Source organism: Sapajus apella, unplaced genomic scaffold (assembly GCF_009761245.1).
Source record: "Sapajus apella isolate SASKATOON/1434 unplaced genomic scaffold, GSC_monkey_1.0 scaffold40, whole genome shotgun sequence".
In the NCBI taxonomy this organism is placed as follows: domain Eukaryota; kingdom Metazoa; phylum Chordata; class Mammalia; order Primates; family Cebidae; genus Sapajus; species Sapajus apella.
Window position 1 is genome coordinate 14,997,584 of NW_022436980.1, and position 22,944 is coordinate 15,020,527.

At 36.6% G+C, this 22,944-nt stretch overlaps 1 protein-coding gene across 9 annotated transcripts in view; it reads left to right on the plus strand.

The window, feature by feature from the left end:
* The window catches only part of CBLB (Cbl proto-oncogene B), a 261,652-nt gene that overhangs the window by 105,155 nt on the left and 133,553 nt on the right, over nt 1-22,944 (plus strand). For all 9 annotated transcript variants that reach the window (XM_032299212.1, XM_032299211.1, XM_032299213.1 and 6 more), the window contains 2 exons: nt 7,292-7,448; nt 19,182-19,303. In XM_032299212.1, the coding sequence (XP_032155103.1) occupies nt 7,292-7,448; nt 19,182-19,303 (279 nt within the window). The remainder of the gene's footprint in view (nt 1-7,291; nt 7,449-19,181; nt 19,304-22,944) is intronic.

Here is a 22,944-nt window from a genome sequence, read left to right on the forward strand (position 1 = left end):
CCAGTTCCTGGTGGAGTTCACAGTGGGACTGAAAACTTATGTTGCTTCTTCTGGCCCTGCCCATGGACCAATCAGCATGTATTTCCTCCCTTCTGAGCCCTTAAAAAACCCCAGACCTAGCCAGACTCACACAGACATCAGACTACCAGCTGCAGGAAGGAGCTACCCAATTTGAGTCTCTTTGACTCATTGAGATGATCTGCCTGCAGAAATGAGGTACACACTCTGGGTCTCCTGAGTGCTATTCTTCTGCTCAGTATAGCTCCTTTCTGCCTTCTCACCCTCCAGTTGTTTGTGTACCTCATTCTTCCTGGACATGGGACAATAACTTGGGGCAAGCCAAATGACAGGACTGAAAGAACAGTAACACAAACAGGACTAAAACGTGCCCACCCCTCCCCACATTGTGGGCAATGAAAAGGAGAGAAAAGCTGTGATCCATCAGGGAGCTCACAACTATGGGCTCCCCAAGCCAGAGCTGTGACACCCCATTTGGGGCTCTGCAGTTTCTGGAGTCTCCAAGCTTCTGGGTGCCACCACATTTCCATCTTCGAGACATAGGTGCCCACAGTGGAAGCTACTTGCTGTACATCAGATCCAGCCACTGGCTTGCCCAGAGCTGGAGCCTGTGCTGGTGCCTGGAGTGGCCCACCCTGCTACAGCAGCCAGTGTGCTTGGCTGTGCACAGTGGTTGGACTCTGTACTCACTTGCTCATGCACCACCTGCTGCTCCACGTCTGACTCACTCTTGGCAGATGTGGGATCTGTGCTGGTAGTTCAAGGTGAGTGCAGCCTGCCAGGTTGAGTTGGTGGAATGAGCCCAGCAGGCCTGAGAAAAACTCTAGTGAAGGTGCCACCGATCACAGAGGTTTCTGGCTGGAAAAGCAACACACAAACAATAAGTGATGGTATTGCTTATCTACACTATAGACAAAGTGTTATGAACTTTTTGACAAACAAAAATTGTTTATCATATATACCCAGCGTCTATGTCTTTATCAGTATCAGGAATGTTCATGTATGAAGAAGAGTCATTTGATCTAACTATGAGTATCCTTGGTAACTATGGTTACCATCCTATCAAAGATGACTTGGTGCGTGGTGACTATGTGACTGGAGTAGTTTTGATATGCTGTTTCTGTGGGTTGCTGGAAAAGAATTGCTTTTCCTTTACTGATAGAACAGCAAGAGTAATAATGGCCTGATAAGAATCAATCTTCATATTCTTAAAAAATGGAGTCATTATAAAAGAAGATTGGATTTAAGGAATAACTGTATACAAAATCTCAACATACTTAGGAATCACAGTACTAATATTTTCTGTCCATAATAAAATAAAAACATATCGAATATATTACAAATATCCTATTATTTTCTGAACGAAGCTTGCCCTCTATATAAAGATACTGATATTGAACAGATATTAGTTGATCAAGGTGAATTTTCTGAAAAAATTTACATAAAATTGAAAATAGAGTTGGACTACTATATATAGAACATACTTTCTTTTTGTTTAAAATGAGGATGACAGTATACATGTCTGAGCTGCAATGGATTTGAAACAACTACCACCACTATCACCACAGCACAAAACAAACTAGCAATAAACAAACATGTTGATTTCCTTGTTTGTATTATGGTAGTTACTTTGTTTATTCCCACATACCTGTTTTTTAGTCTTAGACTTTTTAGTGTGATATTTTAAAAAATTTAAATATATAAATTAAGTTTAAGATATATGGGGAAAAGTACACAAATTTACATGTAGATTGAGAAATTTTTATGAAGTAAACGTATCCATGTACATACTACCCAGATAAGGTAGTAGTAATTTACTACCTGCATCTTGGAAGATAGCCTCTCTCAGCCCATCAGAAAGTCCCACTTAATCACCGCCTGCCTTCATAGCATTGTAAAATCATACATAGTTCAAATCATACAAATTATACTCTTTTGGAAAAACTGGCTTCTTCCTCTCTTTTATAGAAATTCAGCTCTGCACTTGCATGTAGCAGTACTTTTGTCGTTCTCCCTGCTTCATTGTATGGCTGTACCACAGTTTACCTATTCATTCGATTATTTATTTATAAATTACCCAGTCTCAGGTATTTCTTTATAGTACTGCTAGAACAACCTAACACAGAAACTGGTTGTATAACATCAATTATAATTTATAGAGAAAAGAGGTGTATTGGGCTCATGGTTATGCAGGCTGTACAGGCATGGTGCTGGCATCTGCTTGGCTTACAGGCAGGCCTCTGGGAGTTTTGCTCATGGCAGAGGGTGAATCAGAGCCTGCATGTCACATGTGGCGAGAACAGGAGCAAGAGAAAGCAAGAGGAGGTACCATGCACTTTAAACAACCAGATCTTGTAAGAACTCATTCACTATCATGAGGACAGCACCCAGGAGATGGTACTAAACCATTCATGAGAAATAGCCCCCATGATCCAATCACCTCCCACCGGGCTCCACCTCCAAAATTGAGGATTACATTTCAACATGAGGTTTGGGGGGAACAAATATCCAACTATATGATCCAGTGTTTATATATGGGTACATTTGTTTTCAAAATTTTAGTTTTGTTCCATCTATTTGTTGATCCTTTTACCAATGGTACATTGTCTTAATTAAGATAAAGAGTATATACTTGTTAATATTCTTAGTGAAGATTTCCTTTGTTCTTGGCTCTTGCATTTCCCCATAAAGTTCAGAACTAGTTTTCATATCTACTACATAAAAACACCTCCTGGGATTGTTTATTTGTTAAACTTTTAGACCTATTTGGGAAGAACTGACATCTTTATAATATGAATCTACCATTAAAGTGTTATATAACTTTATTTATGTTTTTTTATATCTGTGTGTCTGTGTGTGTGTATGTGTGTGTATGTGTTTATATTGTTGCCTTGCTCATTAATTGTTAGCTTTATTTCTATTTATTTGGGATTTTTAGATAGCATTATAAAAATCAAATGTTTAAAGTTTCATTTTCTAATTATAGATACCCAATATAAGAAATACAACTGATTTTATATCAATCTTGTGTTCAGCAACTATGTTCAATTTTTTTATTTCCTATAGTTTAATCTGTAAAGTTTTTTGTTTTCTACATAGAAGGCTGTGTTATAAGCAGGCACTTCTTTGTGTTTTTCATTGAGTCTTCTGTGATTATATGTATTTTAAAGTTTTAGTATTTTTTAGAGCATATTAGGCATATAAAAAGAGTTAAAAACCATGAACAAATTCAGAAAATATATTTTTAAAATCACTTATAATCCCCTCCACAATCCAGTTAAATTTGTGATACCTCCAGACATTATAGTTTAACGTTGGATCATAAAGGACAAAATTTTAAAAATACTATTTATGTTTAGTAATGTTCCATGGACACTTTTCCATGACAATACATTTTTTTTTTTTTGCACAAAATTGTTACTAGTGAACATATTTTTTTTTTTCCTTTTATAAACAACACTGCATTTAAAAGACCTGTGGATCAGCCTTTGCCTATATTTTTTGGACATAATTTTCTTAGGTGAAATCCCTAGAAGTAGACATTGTTAATCATAATGTATAGGCTTTTGAAATTTGTTTCCAAATTGCCTTCTAGAAGTGTTATGTAAATTCTCATCCATACCGGGAGTATACAGAAGTTCCTGTTTGCAAACACCCTGGCCTCTATTGACATTCACACTTTGTTGTATGGAAATTTTTTTTTTCCTGTCAGTTGAAATTAAAACCCTTCAGCCTTTTATGAACTAGTGGTTTCATGAAAATGTTTTACCTTTTTTTAAAAAAAAAAAAATCAATTTCCTCACACTTTCTGTTTCCATTCCTCTTTTTTCTTAAAATCGCAGGGTTTTCAAATTAGAATACCTAATACACTTCTCTGCATTTATACAGGAGAAAACAAGCCTGGAAGATTAAGTGATTTGTCAGTTACTGACCAGCTGACACCTTTCCAGATTCATTTCTCTGCATCTCATTAATCCCATTTTCTTTGAAAGGATACTATTTTTCAAGATTGTTAAAGAGGATTACTATTGCTTTTTGGTAGACAGACTAGAACTCATTATCTAATAACAGTAATATAGTCTTATCTCTTATGACATTATATGAACACAACTATCACTTGAGCAAAGCGTCATCAATAGATTTCTGTATGGTAGATAAGTGGTAGTAAACCATCAATAAATAGCAGTTCTTATTTGAAATAAAAAGATCCTGAAATTATATTATTATTGCAGGTGCATGGCTACCCATTGGTCTTGTAGTCTATTCTTTGTAGATTGACAGTTGATTATACTTGTTCATTTTATTTTAAAAGCATTTGAGCTTGCAGCTTAAGTGGTTTATAATTGTAAGGGACAGACAGAACATATTCAAATATTTTTGGATTAGTCAAAGGGTTGGAGTTTAGTTGGTCCTTTTATACCTCTCCGTCTCTCTGTCTCTTTCTGTCTTCGCTTTTCTTTTTCCCAGGTCTCTGCCAGCATACTGAAATTTCTACATTTGTAAAACAGTTTGCTATTAATATTTTCTCTCACTTGCTTCATCTCTAAAGGAAGAGGTAGTAGAAACCACCACTGTCATTGCTGAAGTTTAAATAAAGGTGTGAAAATTCATGCTCGCTGGGTTCCCTTCTTCCCATACACCTCAGAAAAGAATGTGGTAGCCACTTAGTCCTAAGAAGGTTTAGAGCCTTACTGCAACAGTTCAGAACAATCTAATCTGTTTGTTTGTTTTTAAAGACCTTGTTGCACTTCATTTCTATTCTTCATTCATGAAATCCCTTTCCCCTTACCTCTGCTCCCCAACCCCACCTCTTACACATAATGGGTGTTTTGCTGAGGTAATCAAAGAACGGGTATCTGTTGTACAAATGTTTGTATATGAAAAGTTAACTAAATAATGCCCTGGCTTCCTAATCCCTGTTACTACTACTCATCAAAATTCCAGTGAATGATTGTTTGGATTCGAGGTTTATCACAAGTAATCTGACAGAGATTCATTTACACAAGTACTGTGGAAATGTAGCTTGTCCTTTTGTAAATTGTTGTTACGAAGGGCTACATTAAACTAAAATGTTTTAAGTTCATACATCTTGTATAATTTGCTCTGGGAAATCACTGAGTACTCTAAAGACCTATGAATTGAATTCACCGTAAATGCTAGATTAGAATAATTTTTATAGTAACAGATATGGAAGGTGTCTATGTGGCCTTTTAAAAAAAAACTTTTTATAAATTTTACACAAATACTGACAGTTTGTCCACTTTATGTTGTGTACTTTATATACAAAATGAAATGCTTTAACTTCTTCATACAAAAAATAAAATCTATACTGTTCTTAAGTCAGTGGTTCTCTGATCATATTTTTTTTACTCTGAGTATCTTGATCAATGTCCCTTTTGTGTGTTGAGTATTTGAAACTAATTTGGAAAAGAAAAACTTACTCTTAGACATTAGTTTTATGGTAATTATAATGAAGCTATACATAATTGCATATTTATACTTCATTGTAAACTAATAGCTTCCTAATATTCTTAAAAGTGTTCCTTGTTCTTTTAAAACACCAGCATTTTGTTAACCTTAATCAGAGCCTGACGTGTGTTTCTTCTAAATGGCATCTGATGTGGTATCTCTCCTCAGTTCTCTGTGGTTTCCTGTTTTTTTCATACATAGCGAAAAACTTTTTGAGGTATTAAGCCTCATATTTTTCTTCTTTTAATGGTACCTCAAACCTAAACTCTCTTGTAAATACAGCATAGTGTTGTCAACCTGTCTCACCATTGATTTATGCCACTTTCCACAGAGGAATTCTCTGGAATTCCTCCAGCTCTTGTTGTATATCCATCACCCAACTAGCATGTCCTTATATACCCTACTCTAGATTCTTCAGTGTTACAGGTTTTACTTCTATCCCTAAAGTGTGTTTTTCAAAGAAAGAGATGGTATCTTTATTTCTATAGCTGTATTTCCCCAACAATGCCTTGTTTTAGCAATTAGTAGATATGGTAGTAGGCTGTCAATTTTATAGCTGTCAATTCCCAGGCCCCACCCCAGTGCTACTGAAGCATAATATCGTGTGTTGAAGATCAGGCTATGTTAAAAAGCCCTTCAGATAATTTGGATGCATGCTGAAGTTTGACAACCACTGCTCTAGAAAATTATTGAATGAATATCAAAGGTGTATCTTTATGGTGATATCTTATTGAGAGGATTGATACAGAATGGGGCCAGGTAGAATTTAGTTTATTCTACTTGAGACTTATATTTCGGAGATACTGGTAGAGAGAAACCTAAGATTTAAATATTTGCTATCTTATAAGAGGATGCTATCTTGCAAGAGGGATGGCTTTTATGCTATTCTGTTGTGAAAATTGTAGTTTAAATTTTTAAAACTGAATGATTTCTTTTTTATGCCAAATAGGAAATAGGCATTATTCTGAAGTGGGATGGTTAACTAAGAAATGCATCCTGGTGTCACTAATTTTCATGGTGGGAAAGAGGGTAGGTGAGTTGGAAACTGATCAGATAGGGGATAGGTTGAGACACATTTTCCTAGATACCATTCTGTGCTCTTCTAAGTTTTTTGAATCATGTAACTGCATTACATGTTAAAATTTTGTTGAATGATATTTAGTCAAAATGAATGAATAAATGTTGAATAAACTCCCATGATACAACCATTGTGGTTGGTTTAAAAAATTGTTTTTCTTTTGTATTAATATAAAAAATTAGATAACATATGCTTTTCATCTCTGCAGAAAACATCAGAATTGTGGCAGAAATGTCTTCTTGATGGCTTTCTACCTTAACCTCTTGAAATGGTCGATACATATTACTCATGTGTGCAGTGAACAATGGATTTCTATTATATGGATCCATCATCTTACAATTGTTTTAAGAAAATAGAAAATGAGAATTAAATCTTGATTCATTATTAAATAACCTTGTATACACACATGAAGAGGTCATGACACATAAGACTTTGACCTAATACATTTTATTTTCAAATATCTTTCTATAGCTATCTTGATAGCCAAGGACTATTCAAAAGAAAATTAATTTAAAAGTTTGTCATAGTCTTAGCAAATGCAAATTAATTGAGTTAAACAGAACCCACTACATTTGTTCTGAAATAGGAACAGTATTCTCAAATATTTGTCTGTTAGTACAAATACAATTATATTAAATCTATTATTGAATTGTGCTGCTTCAAAGGGAGGTATTTCTTAAATGACACCTTGATTCAATTATTTTCCTTTTTTTCCACCTTGCACAGAACTATTGTACCATGGAAAGTATTCAGACAGTGCCTTCATGAAGTCCACCAAATTAGCTCTGGCTTGGAAGCAATGGCTCTAAAATCAACAATTGATTTAACTTGCAATGATTACATTTCAGTTTTCGAATTTGATATTTTTACCAGGCTGTTTCAGGTAAGTTTGTACTTGCTTAGTCTATCCATTCCGTTCATTTGTTTCCCTCCCTCCCTCTCTCTCCCTGTTTTTTCTCTCTGACTCTCTCTTTCTGTATCTCTCTCTCACACACATATATAAACAAACATATGGAAAATAGCGTCATTACTATTAGCCTGTAGTTTTATTGGTATGTTTGGTCATTGCTGTAAGTTTACAGTGAGCCATTGGCTTAAGTTTGGAGTATCAGATGCTGTAAGCCTGGTGGTTGCTTGTCAGCTTTGAGAGGATCCATCCAAATGAGTGTTATTTTAAACTCTTAGTTTCTCACTTTGTTTTGTTGATCTTTTAGCACAATGACTGATAGAATGCAACAGCTGCAGGTTGGCATTTGCCAGATAGATCTAAAATCTTTCCCTGTGTTTATTAGATGAAAAGGGAAATAGTAAACTTTGAAATATCAGATTGTTCTGTAGAGGACAGAACTGTATGCTATACCTATTTTATAAATTGCTTTGCTCATTCAACCATGTGTAATGAACATTTTTCAATGTCAATAACTATTCTTCATCAGTTCCTATGTCATATTCATTCAAACTAGTATGTCAGTATTAATGAAATTGTCTTTTGAAAAATTTATATTTTTTCCCGCATTTTCTCTAAACAACTTTAAGATGAACATTTTTGTTCTGTTTATTGTTTTTTCTTTTAAATTAATCTTCCATACGTGTTTTCACATAGCAAATCAGAAGAAGGTAGTATTATATGGATGCTATCATTTTCTTCTTTGCATGTCTTAATGCAATTACCTTAAAAATGGAAGGCTTGAAATTTGTGTTTTGAGTTTGACTCTGCCACTAAAGTGTGTATCATCTATGGGATTCAATTCAAGTAGTCACAAAATAAAAATTTTCTGCTTAACATTTTTATGATTTAGTAACATAAATTATATGATAAATGAAGTAAATTGATGAGACTAGGCTTATATTCTGATACAATTTTTTATTTTAATCTGAAGTAGCATTTATTCTCTTTTAAACGTGCTTTCAACAAATATTAGAGTATAATGTTGGTTTCATGTTTTTCATGTTACATGAATTTTACTTCTCTGATTTATAATTCTGCTTGGCACTAACTAGCAAGGATTGGATGACTGGTTTATGTAATTAAAACCACATTGCACAGGATTACCCTTTAATTTATGAAGAATCCCATTAATAGAAGAGAGATTAACTTCTGTCAACAATACATATAGGATATATTTCACTTTATTACAATTTCAAAATCATAATTCTACCTTGTATATAGGGTAAGCAACTAGAGAAATCACTGATGAAAGTGGGCTTTTGCTTATTTTAAATTTGCAAGTTTCATGATTATCCCTGGGTGTGTGTGTATGTGTATATATATATATAAATAGTTTGACAGTTTTTATTTTTTGAAGATTTTAAGATATATTTTAGAAAAAAACGTTGCTATATGGTAATTTTTAATGGAGCCTCTCCTTTAAAGGTTTTGATAATTTTACAGTATATCTTATTCATTTAACATGATACAAAGACATTCTAAATAGTAAGAGCTTTGCTTCTTCACCTTGTCAAGGAAGAGAGTAAAAGTAATCTTCCTACATTAAACCTAACTGCTCATTCTAGGAAGTGAGTATATTTTTGTGGTGAGCCTGGATGATTTTTTAATGTGGGTATTAAATGCTAGAATTCCTTGGAGTTATATATTTAAAGTGTGAGGGCAACTTAATGTTGGTTAAACACTTACCTAAACTGCTATTTAATATGTGGACATATTTTCTTATAAGCTATTTTACTTTAAAACAGCACAAGTCAACCTTAATACTCTAAGGAATATATATCTTATGTACTTTCACTGGGATGGGAAAGGAAAGGGCTATTTTTAAGCCAAGCTACTGTGAAAAGTTCTTGATAGTAAAATGAAACTCTTACCTGGGCCAGGGAATGCCTGATCTTTTAAAACTTGATTACGGAAGCAGCTGAAGAACTCTTGTTAGCCCCTGTGTATTTCTGAGAGCCACCATTCTTTTTATTTCTATACTCATCAAATGCTTTGAATATAATCATACATGTGCCTTAAAGTATAAAATTGGTTCTGTGTATAGAGAAGTAGATGTTAACTTTTACTGATCTTTTATTTTTATACAGCTTTAAAATTTGAGTGATTAATTGCTTAAATGTATTATCTTTATTAAATCTTACATTTATATATTCTATATGAAAATATGTTTTGTTAATACTATATGACTTCAGGAATATACATTCTGCTATAGCCATGATATTAGTAATTAATTAGCAATGACTTCTTCGGACTTTAAATTATTGGAAGTTCAGTGTTTAGCAGAATGTTGAAAGTGAGCAAGGTACACTTTTAAAATTTAGGGCCTGAAGTAGAGAAACTAGCAGAAGGCTTTGAAGAAGGAGTCAGCGGGGGCCAGGAGATGAAGTTGAGAATTGCAAAGGGAATGAAAGAAGGAAAAATGTTTTCTTCTTCTTGGCTTCCATTCTCATATGCAGGCAGAACCTGAACAAAATGCTTGGGTGTCACTGGAGGCATCTTAGTGTGGTCACCTTCCTCATTTCCTCTTTTTCCTTCTTTCCTTTTCTTTATCCTTCTGCTTTCTCTTAAAGTCACTTAGAGATGCTAGAATCAGCACATGCTAATGTCCTGGAAAGGGATAAGAGGGATTTTGCTTCTCTCTTCCTTACCCCTGGAGCTACTGTTTCCTTTTTCCTCTATATCCCCACTATTAGAAAAAATGGGGTCACGAAGAAATGGGGCACTAAATTTGGGGGTAGCCGGAAAAGGAAGGAGTGTTTTAGTAGAATGTTCTAGTGACTATGGAATATATAGCATCAATGGAATAGTGTGGAAAATAAAAGAAGAGGAAAGTCCTCAGTTGTAGCAAAGAATTATAGATAGTGTCTAGGCAGACCAGCCAAGGACCCTCTTCCAACTTAAGCTGTGAGAAACTAGCTCTTCTTGAAAATAGTAGCATTTGGGAGAACAGAGGGACTTGTTTCCTTTATTCACTTCATTAATTTCTATAGTAATTTAAAAGTAATTAGGGGCTCGATTCAAGATGGCCGTTTAGGAACAGCTCAGGATTGCAGCTCCCAGTGAAAGCGCAGAGGGTGAGTGGACGCCGCATTTTTATTGCCCACAGACTAGGAAATTCCCAGGCGGAGGAACTCCACAGGTCACCAGTGCGGCTGTTTCGGCCAGCGCCACTGCTTTGCCCCGCGCGGCTGCTTTGTCAGCGCCCCGGAGCAGCGGTTCTCCATACAAAATACACCGGTCCGGGTGCCCTTTTGGCTGGCGATTGGAGCCACAGGAAGTTGCCCATTCGTCTGTTTAAAAATGGGACTGAGCAGGGAACCAGGACAGCAGATTCCAGGGCAAAAAATAAAAAAAAAAGGGCGCCACAAATCTCAGTGCCGCTGTTTAAGCCAGCGCAGTGAGTGGCCGAAGGGTAAAACCAACAGACCCCGGCGCTTCTTCAACAGGCGACTAGAACACCAACTTAAAAAAGGCTCTGAGGCAGGGAGCCAGGCGATCAGCCTCGGCTGATCCCACCCCCACAAAAGAACAGCAACCAGAAACTCTGGATTGAGAGTTTCACAGCAAGCGCAGCTGAACCCGGGACGGTCCAGCTCTGTGGGGGAGGGGCATCCGCCATTACCGAGGCAGCCCGCCAGGACGGAAGTAGTCGGCCAATGCTGAGGCAACCTGCCATTGCCGAGGCAGCCCGCCGTTGCCAAGGCAACCTGCCACAGCAGAGAGACTCCGCCTCAATACAGGCGGGCCACCATCGCCAAAGCAGTTCTTACTACACCCATATAAACAGGACTGCAAGGAAGTTCACTCGGCAGCTGGGCGGAGCCCACAGCAGCTCAGCAAAGCCTCTGCAGGCCGACAGTGACTAGGCTGCCTCACTGCTGGGCAGGGCAGGTCTGAAGGAAAAAAAAAAGAAGGCAGCAGCATAATGGAAACTCATAAATAAAGCCCTAAATCCCTGGTACAGAGCACCTGGGAACAAAAAGCAGTTTATGAGTTCTGCTGCAGCAGACCTAAACGTACCTGCCCAGCAGCTCTGAATAAACAACAGAGCTCACAGCTCACCATTTGAGCTCCTATAAAGAAGAGACCGTCTCCTCAAGCAGCTCCCTGACCCCTGTATATCCAAAGAGACACCTCATAAAGAGAGATCAGATTGACACTAGGCGGGTATCCTTCTGGGACAAAGATAGCAAAAGAAGAAAACTGGTAACAACCCTTGCTGTTCAACAGCTGCTGCAGGTGAACCCCAGGCAAGCAGGGCCTGGAGTGAACCTCAGCAGACCTACAGCAGAGGGGCCAGACTGTCAGAAGGAAAACCAAGAAACAGAAATAACCTCATCATCAACAAACAGAACGTCAATCTGAAAGATTTGAGACCCAATCTGAAAGCCAGCAACTACAAAGTCGACAGGTGGATAAATCCTTAAAGATGGGAAGAAACCAGCGCAAAAAGGATGAAAACACCCAAAACCAGAACACCTCTCCTCCTACAAGGGATCACAACTCCTCACCAGCAAGGGAACAAGGTTGGAGGGAGAACAAGTGTGATGAAATGACAGAATCAGACTTCAGAAGGTGGGTAGTAAGAAACTTCTGTGAACTTAAAGAACATGTTCTAACCAAATGCAAAGAAACTAAGAACCTTGAAAAAAGATTTGATGAAATGCTAATGAGAACGGACAAAATAGAAAGGAATATAAGTGAATTGATGGAGCTGAAAACTGCAACACGAGAACTTCGTGAAGCATGCACAAGTATCAACAGCCGAATTGACCAAGCAGAAGAAAGGATATCAGAGGTCGAATATCAACTCAATGAAATAAAATGGGAAGGCTAGACTGGAGAAAAAAGGGTAAAAAGGAATGAACAAAATCTCCAAGAAATGTGGGACTATGTGAAAAGACCTAATCTACGTTTGATAGGTGTACCTGAATGCGACGAAGAGAATGAATCCAAGCTGGAAAATACTCTTCAGGATATTATCCAGGAAAACTTCCTCAACCTAGCAAGGCAGGCAAACATTCAAGTCCAGGAAATACAGAGAACACCAGAAAGATATTCGTCAAGAAGAGCAACCCCAAGGCACACAATCGTCAGATTCACCAGGGTCGAAATGAAGGAGAAAATACTAAGGGCAGCCAGAGAGAAAGGTCGGGTTACCCACAAAGGGAAGCCCATCAGACTCACAGCAGATCTCTCAGCAGAAACCCTACAAGCCAGAAGAGAGTGGGGGCCAATATTCAACATCCTTAAAGAAAAGAACTTTCAACCCAGAATATCCTATCCAGCCAAACTAAGCTTCATAAGGAAAAATAAAATCCTTTGGGAACATGCAAGTACTCAGAGATTTCATCACCACCAGGCCAGCTCTACGAGAGCTCCTGAAAGACGCTCTACACATATAAAGGAACAACAAGTACCAGCTCAACTAAAGGGCAAAACACCCAGTTAGCACCAAAATGGCAGTATCAAATTCGCACATAACAATATTAACCCTAAATGTAAATGGACTAAATGCCCCAATCAAAAGACAGAGACTGGCAAATTGGATAAAAAGCCAAAACCCATCGGTGTGCTGTATCCAGGAAACCCATCTCACATGCAAGGATACACAAAGGCTCAAAATAAAGGGATGGAGGAAGATTTACCAAGCAAATGGAGAGCAAAAAAAAGCAGGAGTTGCAATTCTCATCTCTGACAAATTAGACTTTAAAGCAACAAGGATCATAAGAGACAAAGAGGGACATTACATAATGGTAAAAGGATCAATGCAACAAGAAGAGCTAACGATCCTAAATATATACGCAACCAATACAGGAGCACCCAGATACATAAGGCAAGTTCTTAATGACTTACAAAGAGACTTAGACTCCCCAACAATTATAGTGGGAGACTTTAACACCCCATTGTCAATATTAGACAGATCAACCAGACAGAAAATTAACAAGGATATCCAGGACTTGAACTCAGACCTGGACCAAGCAAACCTAATAGACATTTACAGAACTCTCCACCCCAAATCCATAGAATATACATTATTCTCAGCACCACATGACACCTACTCTAAAATTGACCACATAATTGGGAGTAAATCACTCCTCAGCAAATGCAAAAGAACGGAAATCGTAACATACAGTCTCTCAGACCACAGTGCAATCAAGTTAGAACTCAGAATTCAAAAACTAACTCAGAACCGCACAGCTTCATGGAAACTGAACAGCTTGCTCTTGAATGTTGACTGGATAAACAATGTAATGAAGACAGAAATAAAGATGTTCTTCAAAACCAACGAGAATGAAGACACAACATACCAGAATCTCTGGGACACATTTAAATTAGTGTCTAGAGGAAAATATATAGCAATAAGTGCCCACATGAGAAGCAAGGAGAGATCAAAAATTGACACCCTATCGTCAAAACTGAAAGAGCTAGAGGAGCAAGATCAAGAAACCTCAAAGTCTAGCAGAAGACAAGAAATAGCTAAGATCAGAGCAGAACTGAAGGAGATAGAGACACAAAAAAACCCTTCAAAAAATCAATAAATCCAGGAGCTGGTTTTTTGAAAAGATCAACAAAATAGACCACTAGCCAGATTAATAAAAAAGAAAAGAGAGAATAACCAAATTGATGCAATAAAAACGATAAAGGGGATATCACCACAGAGTCCACAGAAATTCAAACCATCATCAGAGATTATTACAAACAACTCTATGCACATAAACTAATAAACCTGGAAGAAATGGATAAATTTCTGGACACTTGTCTCCTCCCAAGCCTAAACCAAGAAGAAGCCGAAACCCTGAACAGACCCATAACAAGGTCTGAAGTTGAAGCAGCAATTAAGAGCTTACCACCCAAAAAAAGCCCAGGTCCAGACGGGTTCACAGCCGAATTCTACCAGACATACAAAGAGGAGCTGGTACCATTTCTTCTGAAACTATTCCAAACAATACAAAAAGAGGGAATTCTTCCCAAATCATTTTATGAGACCAACATCATCCTGATTCCAAAACCCGGCAGAGACTCCACAAGAAAAGAAAACTTCAGGCCAATATCCATGATGAACATAGATGCAAAAATCTTCAATAAAATACTGACAAGCCGATTGCAACAGCACATCAAAAAGCTTATCCACCACGATCAAGTAGGCTTCATCCTGGGGATGCGAAGCTGGTTCAACATACGCAAGTCTATAAATGTAATTCACCACATAAACAGAACCAAAGACAAAAACCACATGATTATCTCAATTGATGCAGAGAAGGCCTTTGACAAAATTCAACAGCGCTTTATGCTAAAAACACTCAATAAGCTAGGTACTGATGGAACGTATCTCAAAATAATAAAAGCTATTTATGACAAACCAACAGCCAATATCATACTGAGTGGGCAAAAACTGGAAGCATTCCCCTTGAAATGTGGCACCAGACAAGGATGCCCTTACTCACCACTGCTATTCAATGTAGTATTAGAAGTTCTAGCCAGAGCAATCAGGCAAGAAAAAGAAATAAAGGGCATTCAAATAGGAAAAGAGGAAGTCAAATTGTCTCTATTTGCAGACGACATGATTGTATATCTAGAAGACCCCATCGTCTCAGCCCCAAATCTCCTGAAACTGATAAGGAAGTTCAGCAGAGTCTCAGGATACAAAATCAATGTGCAAAAATCACATGCATTCCTATACACCAATAACAGACTTAAAGAGAGCCAAATCAAGAACAAACTTCCGTTCACAATTGCCACAAAGAGAATAAAATACCTAGGAATACAACTAACAAGGAATGTAAAGGACCTCTTCAAGGAGAACTACAAGCCACTGCTCAACGAAATAAGAGAGGACACAAACAGATGGAGAAACATTCCATGTTCATGGTTAGGAAGAATCAATATCGTGAAAATGGCCATACTGCCCAAAGTAATTTACAGATTCAATGCTATCCCCATCAAGCTACCAATGACCTTCTTTGCAGAACTTCATATGGAACCAAAAGAGAGCCCACATAGCGAAGTCAATTCTAAGCAAAAAGAACAAAGCGGGAGGCATCACACTACCAGCCTTCAAACTATACTACAGGGCTACAGTAATCAAAACAGCATGGTACTGGTACCAAAACAGAGATGTAGACCAATGGAACAGAACAGAGGTCTCAGAGGCAACACAACATATCTACAACCATCTGATCTTTTACAAACCAGACAAAAACAAGCAATGGGGAAAGGATTTTGTGTTCAATAAATGGTGTTGTGAAAGCTGGCTAGCCATGTGCAGAAAGCAGAAACTGGACCCCTTCCTGACACCGTACACCGAAATTAACTCCAGATGGATTAAAGACTTAAACATAAGACCTAACACCATAAAAACCCTAGAAGAAAATCTAGGCAAAACCATTCAGGACATAGGTGTAGGCAAGGACTTCATGACCAAAACACCAAAAGCATTGACAACAAAAGCCAAAATAGACAAATGGGACCTAATCAAACTCCAATGGCTTCTGCACAGCAAAAGAAACAGTCATTAGAGTGAATCGGCAACCAACAGAATGGGAAAAAATTTTTGCAGTTTACCCATCTGACAAAGGGCTGATATCCAGAATTTACAAAGAACTAAAACAGATTTACAAGAAAAAAACTAACAAGCCCATTCAAAAGTGGGCAAAGGATATGAACAGACACTTTACAAAAGAAGACATACATGAGGCCAACAAACATATGAAAAAATGCTCATCATCACTGGTCATCAGAGAAATGCAGATCAAAACAACATTGAGATACCATCTCACGCCAGTTAGAATGGCGATCATTAAAAAATCTGGAGACAACAGATGCTGGAGAGGATGTGGAGAAATAGGAGCACTTTTGCACTGTTAGTGGGAGTGTAAATTAGTTCAACCATTGTGGAAGACAGTGTGGCGATTCCTCAAGGACCTAGAAATAGAAATTCCATTTGACCCAGCAATCCCATTACTGGATATATATCCAAAGGATCACAGATCGTTCTACTATAAGGCCACGTGCACATGAATGTTCATTGCAGCACTGTTTACAATAGCAAAGACCTGGAACCAACCCAAATGCCCATCGACGATAGACTGGATAGGGAAAATGTGGCACATATACACCATGGAATATTATGCAGCCATCAGAAACGATGAGTTTGGTCCTTTGTAGGGACATGGATGAACCTGGAAACCATCATTCTCAGCAAACTGACAGAAGAGCAGAAGATCAAACACCGCATGTTCTCACTCATAGGCGGGTGTTGAACAATGAGAACACATGGGCACAGGGAGGGGAGCACTACACACTGGGGTCAGTTGAGGGGAAATAGCGGAGGGACGGTGGGGGGTGGGCAGCTGGGGAGAGATAGCAAGGGGAGAAATGCCAGATGTAGGTGATGGGGAGGAAGGCAGCAAATCACACAGCCACGTGTGTACCTATGCAACAATTTTGCATGTTCTTCACATGTACCCCAAAACCTAAAATGAGATGAAATAAATAAATGGGAAAAAAATAATTAGATAATTTTATGTTATTGTATATGAAAAAAAAATTTTAATCTGAGAAACAAAATGAAAAAAACATATATCATCCAAAACACTTTGTTTTACCTTTTTTAAGCCAGTAGTCATCAAAGTACTTTAGAAAGAAAAAGCACGTAAGTACTATGTGTTTCTGTTTTGAGTGGGCTGCATACAAGAAAAACAATACACAGACTCATTCTATTACATAAATATTTTTGCAATTACAAGCTGGCCCTCTGGATTATGTACTAAGAAATGGTTGCTAAATACTGTAGCAGTTGGCTCAAAACTCCAGTTTAACTTTTTTTTACTTGTATTTTGATCTGTGCATTGGTGCTGTATAAAGTTCAGCATTTTTTTTCATCCACTCTTCCACTAGTTTGTGCAGACTTTAATGGAAGTGACCCAAATATTTGCTTGGTATTTCTTCTATCTTTGCCCTTTGTAGATGGGTAGAACAAAACAAAAACGGGTGTCTAGAATAGCAGTTATTGCTCAGTTTTTTAAAACAAGTGCTGACATTTTCCAAGTAATGTTTAATGCAGTTTTTAGTCATGCCTTAGGAAGAAAACTAAAAACGTGCATTTTTTTTCAAACATCGTAGAGAGAACCTTTCATATAGTTATTCTCTAGAGCGCCTTTCTTGCCCAATTAGGTGTTTTAGTGTGATGGAGAAATACCCTCAAGATTTTTCTTGTTATTTTGGAAAAGGCTTAAAAACTTTGTTATTACTAAATCATTCTTTGTTATCCTCATCTCAAGGGATATAATCCTTGAAGAATTCTGCCTTGTAAATTTGTAACTTGCTTAACAATAATGAGGAACAAGTCTCAAAACAAACAAAAGCAGGACATTTTTACCAGTAATCATGTTTAAGATGACTGTTTTAACAGCTTTAACTTGGCAACATAAAAACACTTTTTTTTTCTTTTATGTAGAAGACCTAATAATCTGGCACATCAGATAGAGCCTGCTGCCAGTTCCTTGGAATAAATGTGGCTTCAGCTTAAAAAATAATTGCAGAGATGTTGTATCCACACCCTTGAGTAAAGTTGTCTCATCACTGGCTGCCTTTTTTCTCTTGCCCTGGTAACTGGACAGACAACTAATCGGTTTAAACAGAGAATGACACAGTGATACAAACCAAATATTTTTGTGAAAGGGTTTTTATGTAACTCACTTTTAAACCCAAACTTTTCCTAATTGTATAATTATGTAAAGTTAAGCCAGATGTGACTACAGTGCTGTTAACACTAGCCTTTTACACAAGTCACTGCTTAGAGGGATCTGTTCAATGAGTTATCCCTTGCTGATTACTGTTATCAGACACTGCAATGGTCCTGGCATCATCTCATGGGTGAGCAAGACAGGCATGTTCCTTGCCCTTGTGTAGCTTATGGTTAATGTGTAACCTTTGCCAAGTCACGTACGTTCTATGAAATGGTTTCTTATTCTGTAAAATGAAGCAGTTCTGAACAAAACAGACAGACAGGGAGGTGAGGAATATGGCAAGAGGTAACAGTTTTAAATATGCTGGTCAAAAAAGACTTCATTGGGAAAGTGACATTTGGAGACAGGAATGAGATGGATATTTGGGGGAAGAAAATTCAAGTAAAGGCAGCAGCAAATGCAAAGGCTCTGAGGGAAAGAGGGCTTGTGTGTTCAAAACAGTAGCGGAAAGGCTCACGTGGCTGGAGAAGAGGCAGAAAGTGGAAGGGTTACAGTAGATGGAGACAAAAAGGGAACTGCTGAAGATCAAACCCTGTAAAGTCCTTTTAGGTCATATACGAGGACCTTGGCTTTTATTCAAAGTTAGAAGGCTTTGAACATAACAATTATTTCATTTTTGTTTTAAAATGGTACCAAGTGCGGTCGTGAGAATAGGCTGTGTAGAGAAGACATTATGTGGTTTTCTGTTTTGTTCTCTGTATTCTGTTCCTGAAAAATCTGTTTTCTGCCTAATTATATTTCTCTAAGAATAGACTTGCATGTCTGCTGTTAGGTGACAAAGGCTGACCTAAACCACATTTGTCAGATTAACTTTTAAAATATCCAAGATAATATTAAGTATATTAAATGATGGATCAGTATGTAATCAATATTTGATATTCTCTAGATAATCTCTTTTTATTTATTTATTTTTTAGCCTTGGGGCTCTATTTTGCGGAATTGGAATTTCTTAGCTGTGACACATCCAGGTTACATGGCATTTCTCACGTATGATGAAGTTAAAGCACGACTGCAGAAATATAGCACCAAACCCGGAAGGTAAGACTTTTTAGTAGTCATATTATGTGATATATTCAAAGCTGAAAAATTCTCCATGGTTTGTTCCTAAATAAGTCAGTAACACCTTCTGAGGGCATGCTTGGGAAGGGGATAGAAAAGCTCAAAGACCAAAATGGTGCTTCTCAGTCTAATCCTTTAAATTGATACATTGTGTTTGCTCTGAAACTTAGTGATTATAAAGCAAAAGGGAAGATGGCCTCCTTTCTGTTTTCATGATATCTGGGTTTGTGTGCAAAATTGTATGTATGTATTTGAATACTTGAATACTGTGCTAAAGAAAAACATAAGTACAACAGCCTTATGTTAATTACTTTAGGATATTTTTAAGACATTCATTTAGGCTCTATGATAAACATGTAAGTCCATATACATGCACATGAACATATAAATATATATGTAAGTTTATGAACCAATACATTTATTACATAAGCATTATAAACCTATTGCTGCAATCAAAACCAGTTTTATCTCCTTGAAAACTTTTTTCATAATGCCTCATATTTTATTATAGCCTCAGAATTTATGTTTTATTTTCCAAATGATGAAACTAAATGAGACTTGGAGAGGTTGGTCAGCCCCTGTGGCCTTGGCCAAGAAATTACACTTTATTAATGGCACATCTGGGTCCAGAAAATCTGTCTCTTCCACGGTTCAGTACATTTTCCTATATATTTCATCTAACAATGCATTAGGCACATAGTAGGCGTCTGTACTATGGCACGCAGTATGCTGAGTACAGCAGTAGAGACATTAAAGAACTGCTTGTCAGAGTCCTCACACTTTAGTAGGAGATGCTATTCCAGTGTTCATTAATGCACTGATTTTCGTATAGAGACCATTTCATTTTAGGGATGAATTTGGTGGTGTTTTTAAGTCTACCTTTTTTTTTATAGTATCATTTTTATTTGATTTATGGTGTATATGTTCGTACTTTAAAATATTTTTTTAAGTACCAGCCAATACTGCTGATGTGTTTTCTCTGCATAATGAAAATGTCCATCTTTTTGTCTTTGTAAGAATTTATATAGTAGATTTGAAAAAGGAGCTAGTGAGTATTAAAAAACAGTTTGGCTTCCACTGAAATCTTCTATTTAGATGAAGGAGAGTTAATTCTCATAGTGACGGTGAGAGCAGATCAGTTAGCTGGCATGTTGAAAGTGGTTTAGATGAATGATTTTGTTTATTCAGAAATCTCTCATGACCAGGTATTTCCAGTTTTAACTCTCTTGATTGACATTATATAAAGTATCTTTCTTGTTCCTGGAGTATGATTTGAAAATGTGTTGTGGTTGGAATTACGCAGTTATAAATTTAACATGTAAGTTATTTGATAAATTATCTTGTCCAATCAGAAAAATAATTTTATGGTAAATAAATTTATCAGGAAACTGAGACCTTTATTTTTTGTTTTGTTTTCTTGTTCAACCACATGGAGAACCTGAATTACAATCTTGAGAACAAAAGCCAGGTCTCACTACTATTTGGAAAAGTTCACTTAGTAAAAACTTAGAGCCCTCTGATAAGAATATTTATAAGACCCACTAGTAAACATATCTTCAAATGCATACAATATACACATTTTACACAGATTTTTGTGTATCAGTCATACCTTAAAAAACTAGAACAGTGTCCTCTGGGGCAAAAAAAAAAAATATTTCTTTTCTTTGTAACTTGCCATGTAATGATTTTTTCTAAATCATAATTTAGGTAGCTAATGATAAAATGAATATAACAAATTATAATGTGTAAAATATGATGTGGGTACTTAAGATGTGTTTAGGAAAACATTCTTAATGAATAAAATTGTAACAAATATTTGCTTGGGAGAATATCTGTGTTTAACATTTTTTTTTTTTTTATCTTGGAAAGTATTTCAGTCTGACTTCATAGTATAGAAAACAATTGGATTTACTTCAATGACATTTTGGCTCCTTAAGTTGTGCTTTATTATTGGGGATTCATCTGACAAACTATGAGTTACCTGGTGAAGGTAATAATATTTGGGAATCTAAGTGAAATATTCATTAGGTGACTTTTTAGGTGACAAGAGTGGCCTTGAATCCGAAACCACCTCATCAACATGAAAGATACCTGATTTATACATATATATATATTATGTATAAATATACATAATATATATATATATACATATATATATATACATAAAATGTATTTTTTGAGAGAGTTTCTCGCTGTGTTCTCCCAGGCAGGAGTGCAGTGGCACTGTCTTGGCTCACTGCAGGCTTCACCTCCTGGGTTCAAATGATTCTTGTGCCTCAACCTCCCAAGTAGCTGAGACTACAGGCATGCAGTCCCATGACTACACCATGCCTGGCTAATTTTTTTCAATTTTTAGTAGAGATGATATTTCACCATGTTGGCCACACTGGTCTTGAACTTCTGGCCTCAAATGATCCACCTGGCTCAGCCTCCCAAAGTGCTGGTATTGCAGGTGTGAGGCACCACACCCAGCCCAAATTTGACTAAATTAAGCATGCTGTTTAAGAGAGCAGGGTGCTAAAAATAAGGCAAAAATTCACTTGAGCTTGGGAAGGGGTAGTCACTAGCCAAAGTGTCAGCAGCAAATTAAATGGAATAGGAAAGAAGTGCATGAGAGGAAGAAATTATTTTAAAAAGCCCTTGATTCTTACCAGATTGCTGGTATTTCTGTCTCTTAGCTACATGAGTTCCTTGAACCTTCTCTGTGATAATGAGTTTTAGAAACAGCATCCTAAAACAATGTTTAGAGCAACAGAAAAGGATATTAATTAAAAGCATGAGCAATTTCACAAGTATGTATTTCAGTGTATACTAGATTTTTGGCATAAGAATAAATTTGGCATTACATTTAAAATTACTAACAATGCAGATTTGTAATTATTTTCTTTATGTTAATATACTCTATAAATTTTATTGAGATTCATAGTAGGCAGATTTTTAAGATTTCTATTTAACTTTTGACTTTTAATTTGAATGAATTTTATCATATTAATCTTTTTATGTAACAGTTTAATAATATGTTCTGAATTTTAATTTATAGTGACTTTCTGTTATTTTTGGCACTTCTCATAACATCACAGCCATAGTCTCTGTGGCATTATTTTATCTGATTTTGATTAAGAATGCTAGTAATTGACAGATTGTATCCTATTTTCAGCCTCTCTAGGGACTTACGTTTTTAGACTTTTTTGAAAAGTTCTTTTCAAAGATTGTATCACCAATATAAAGTTTTAATATTTAAAAATCACTTCTTTCTTATTTTAAATCCTAGTTTGTCAAAAGATTAAATCACACTGCACTACTAAACGTACAAGTTAATTAAATCCAATGACTGCAGCCATTATGTATGTTAAAAGGTATTGTTAAAGTTACATTTATAATACTTGGTCCATCAATAACTAACATATATTATGAAATACTTATATCTGCCGCATACATACAGCAACTAGAGTGTTAAGATATAGCCAAAAGATTTAAGTTGGCCTATTTTTGATGTGCTTAGTGGGTAGTGAAATCCAGAAGAATATCCCGATAAGACTGAATCCAGTACACTTAAAGAAAGAGAAATGATCTGTGTGTGTGTGTGTGTGTGTGTGTGTGTGTGTGTGTGTGTGTGTGTG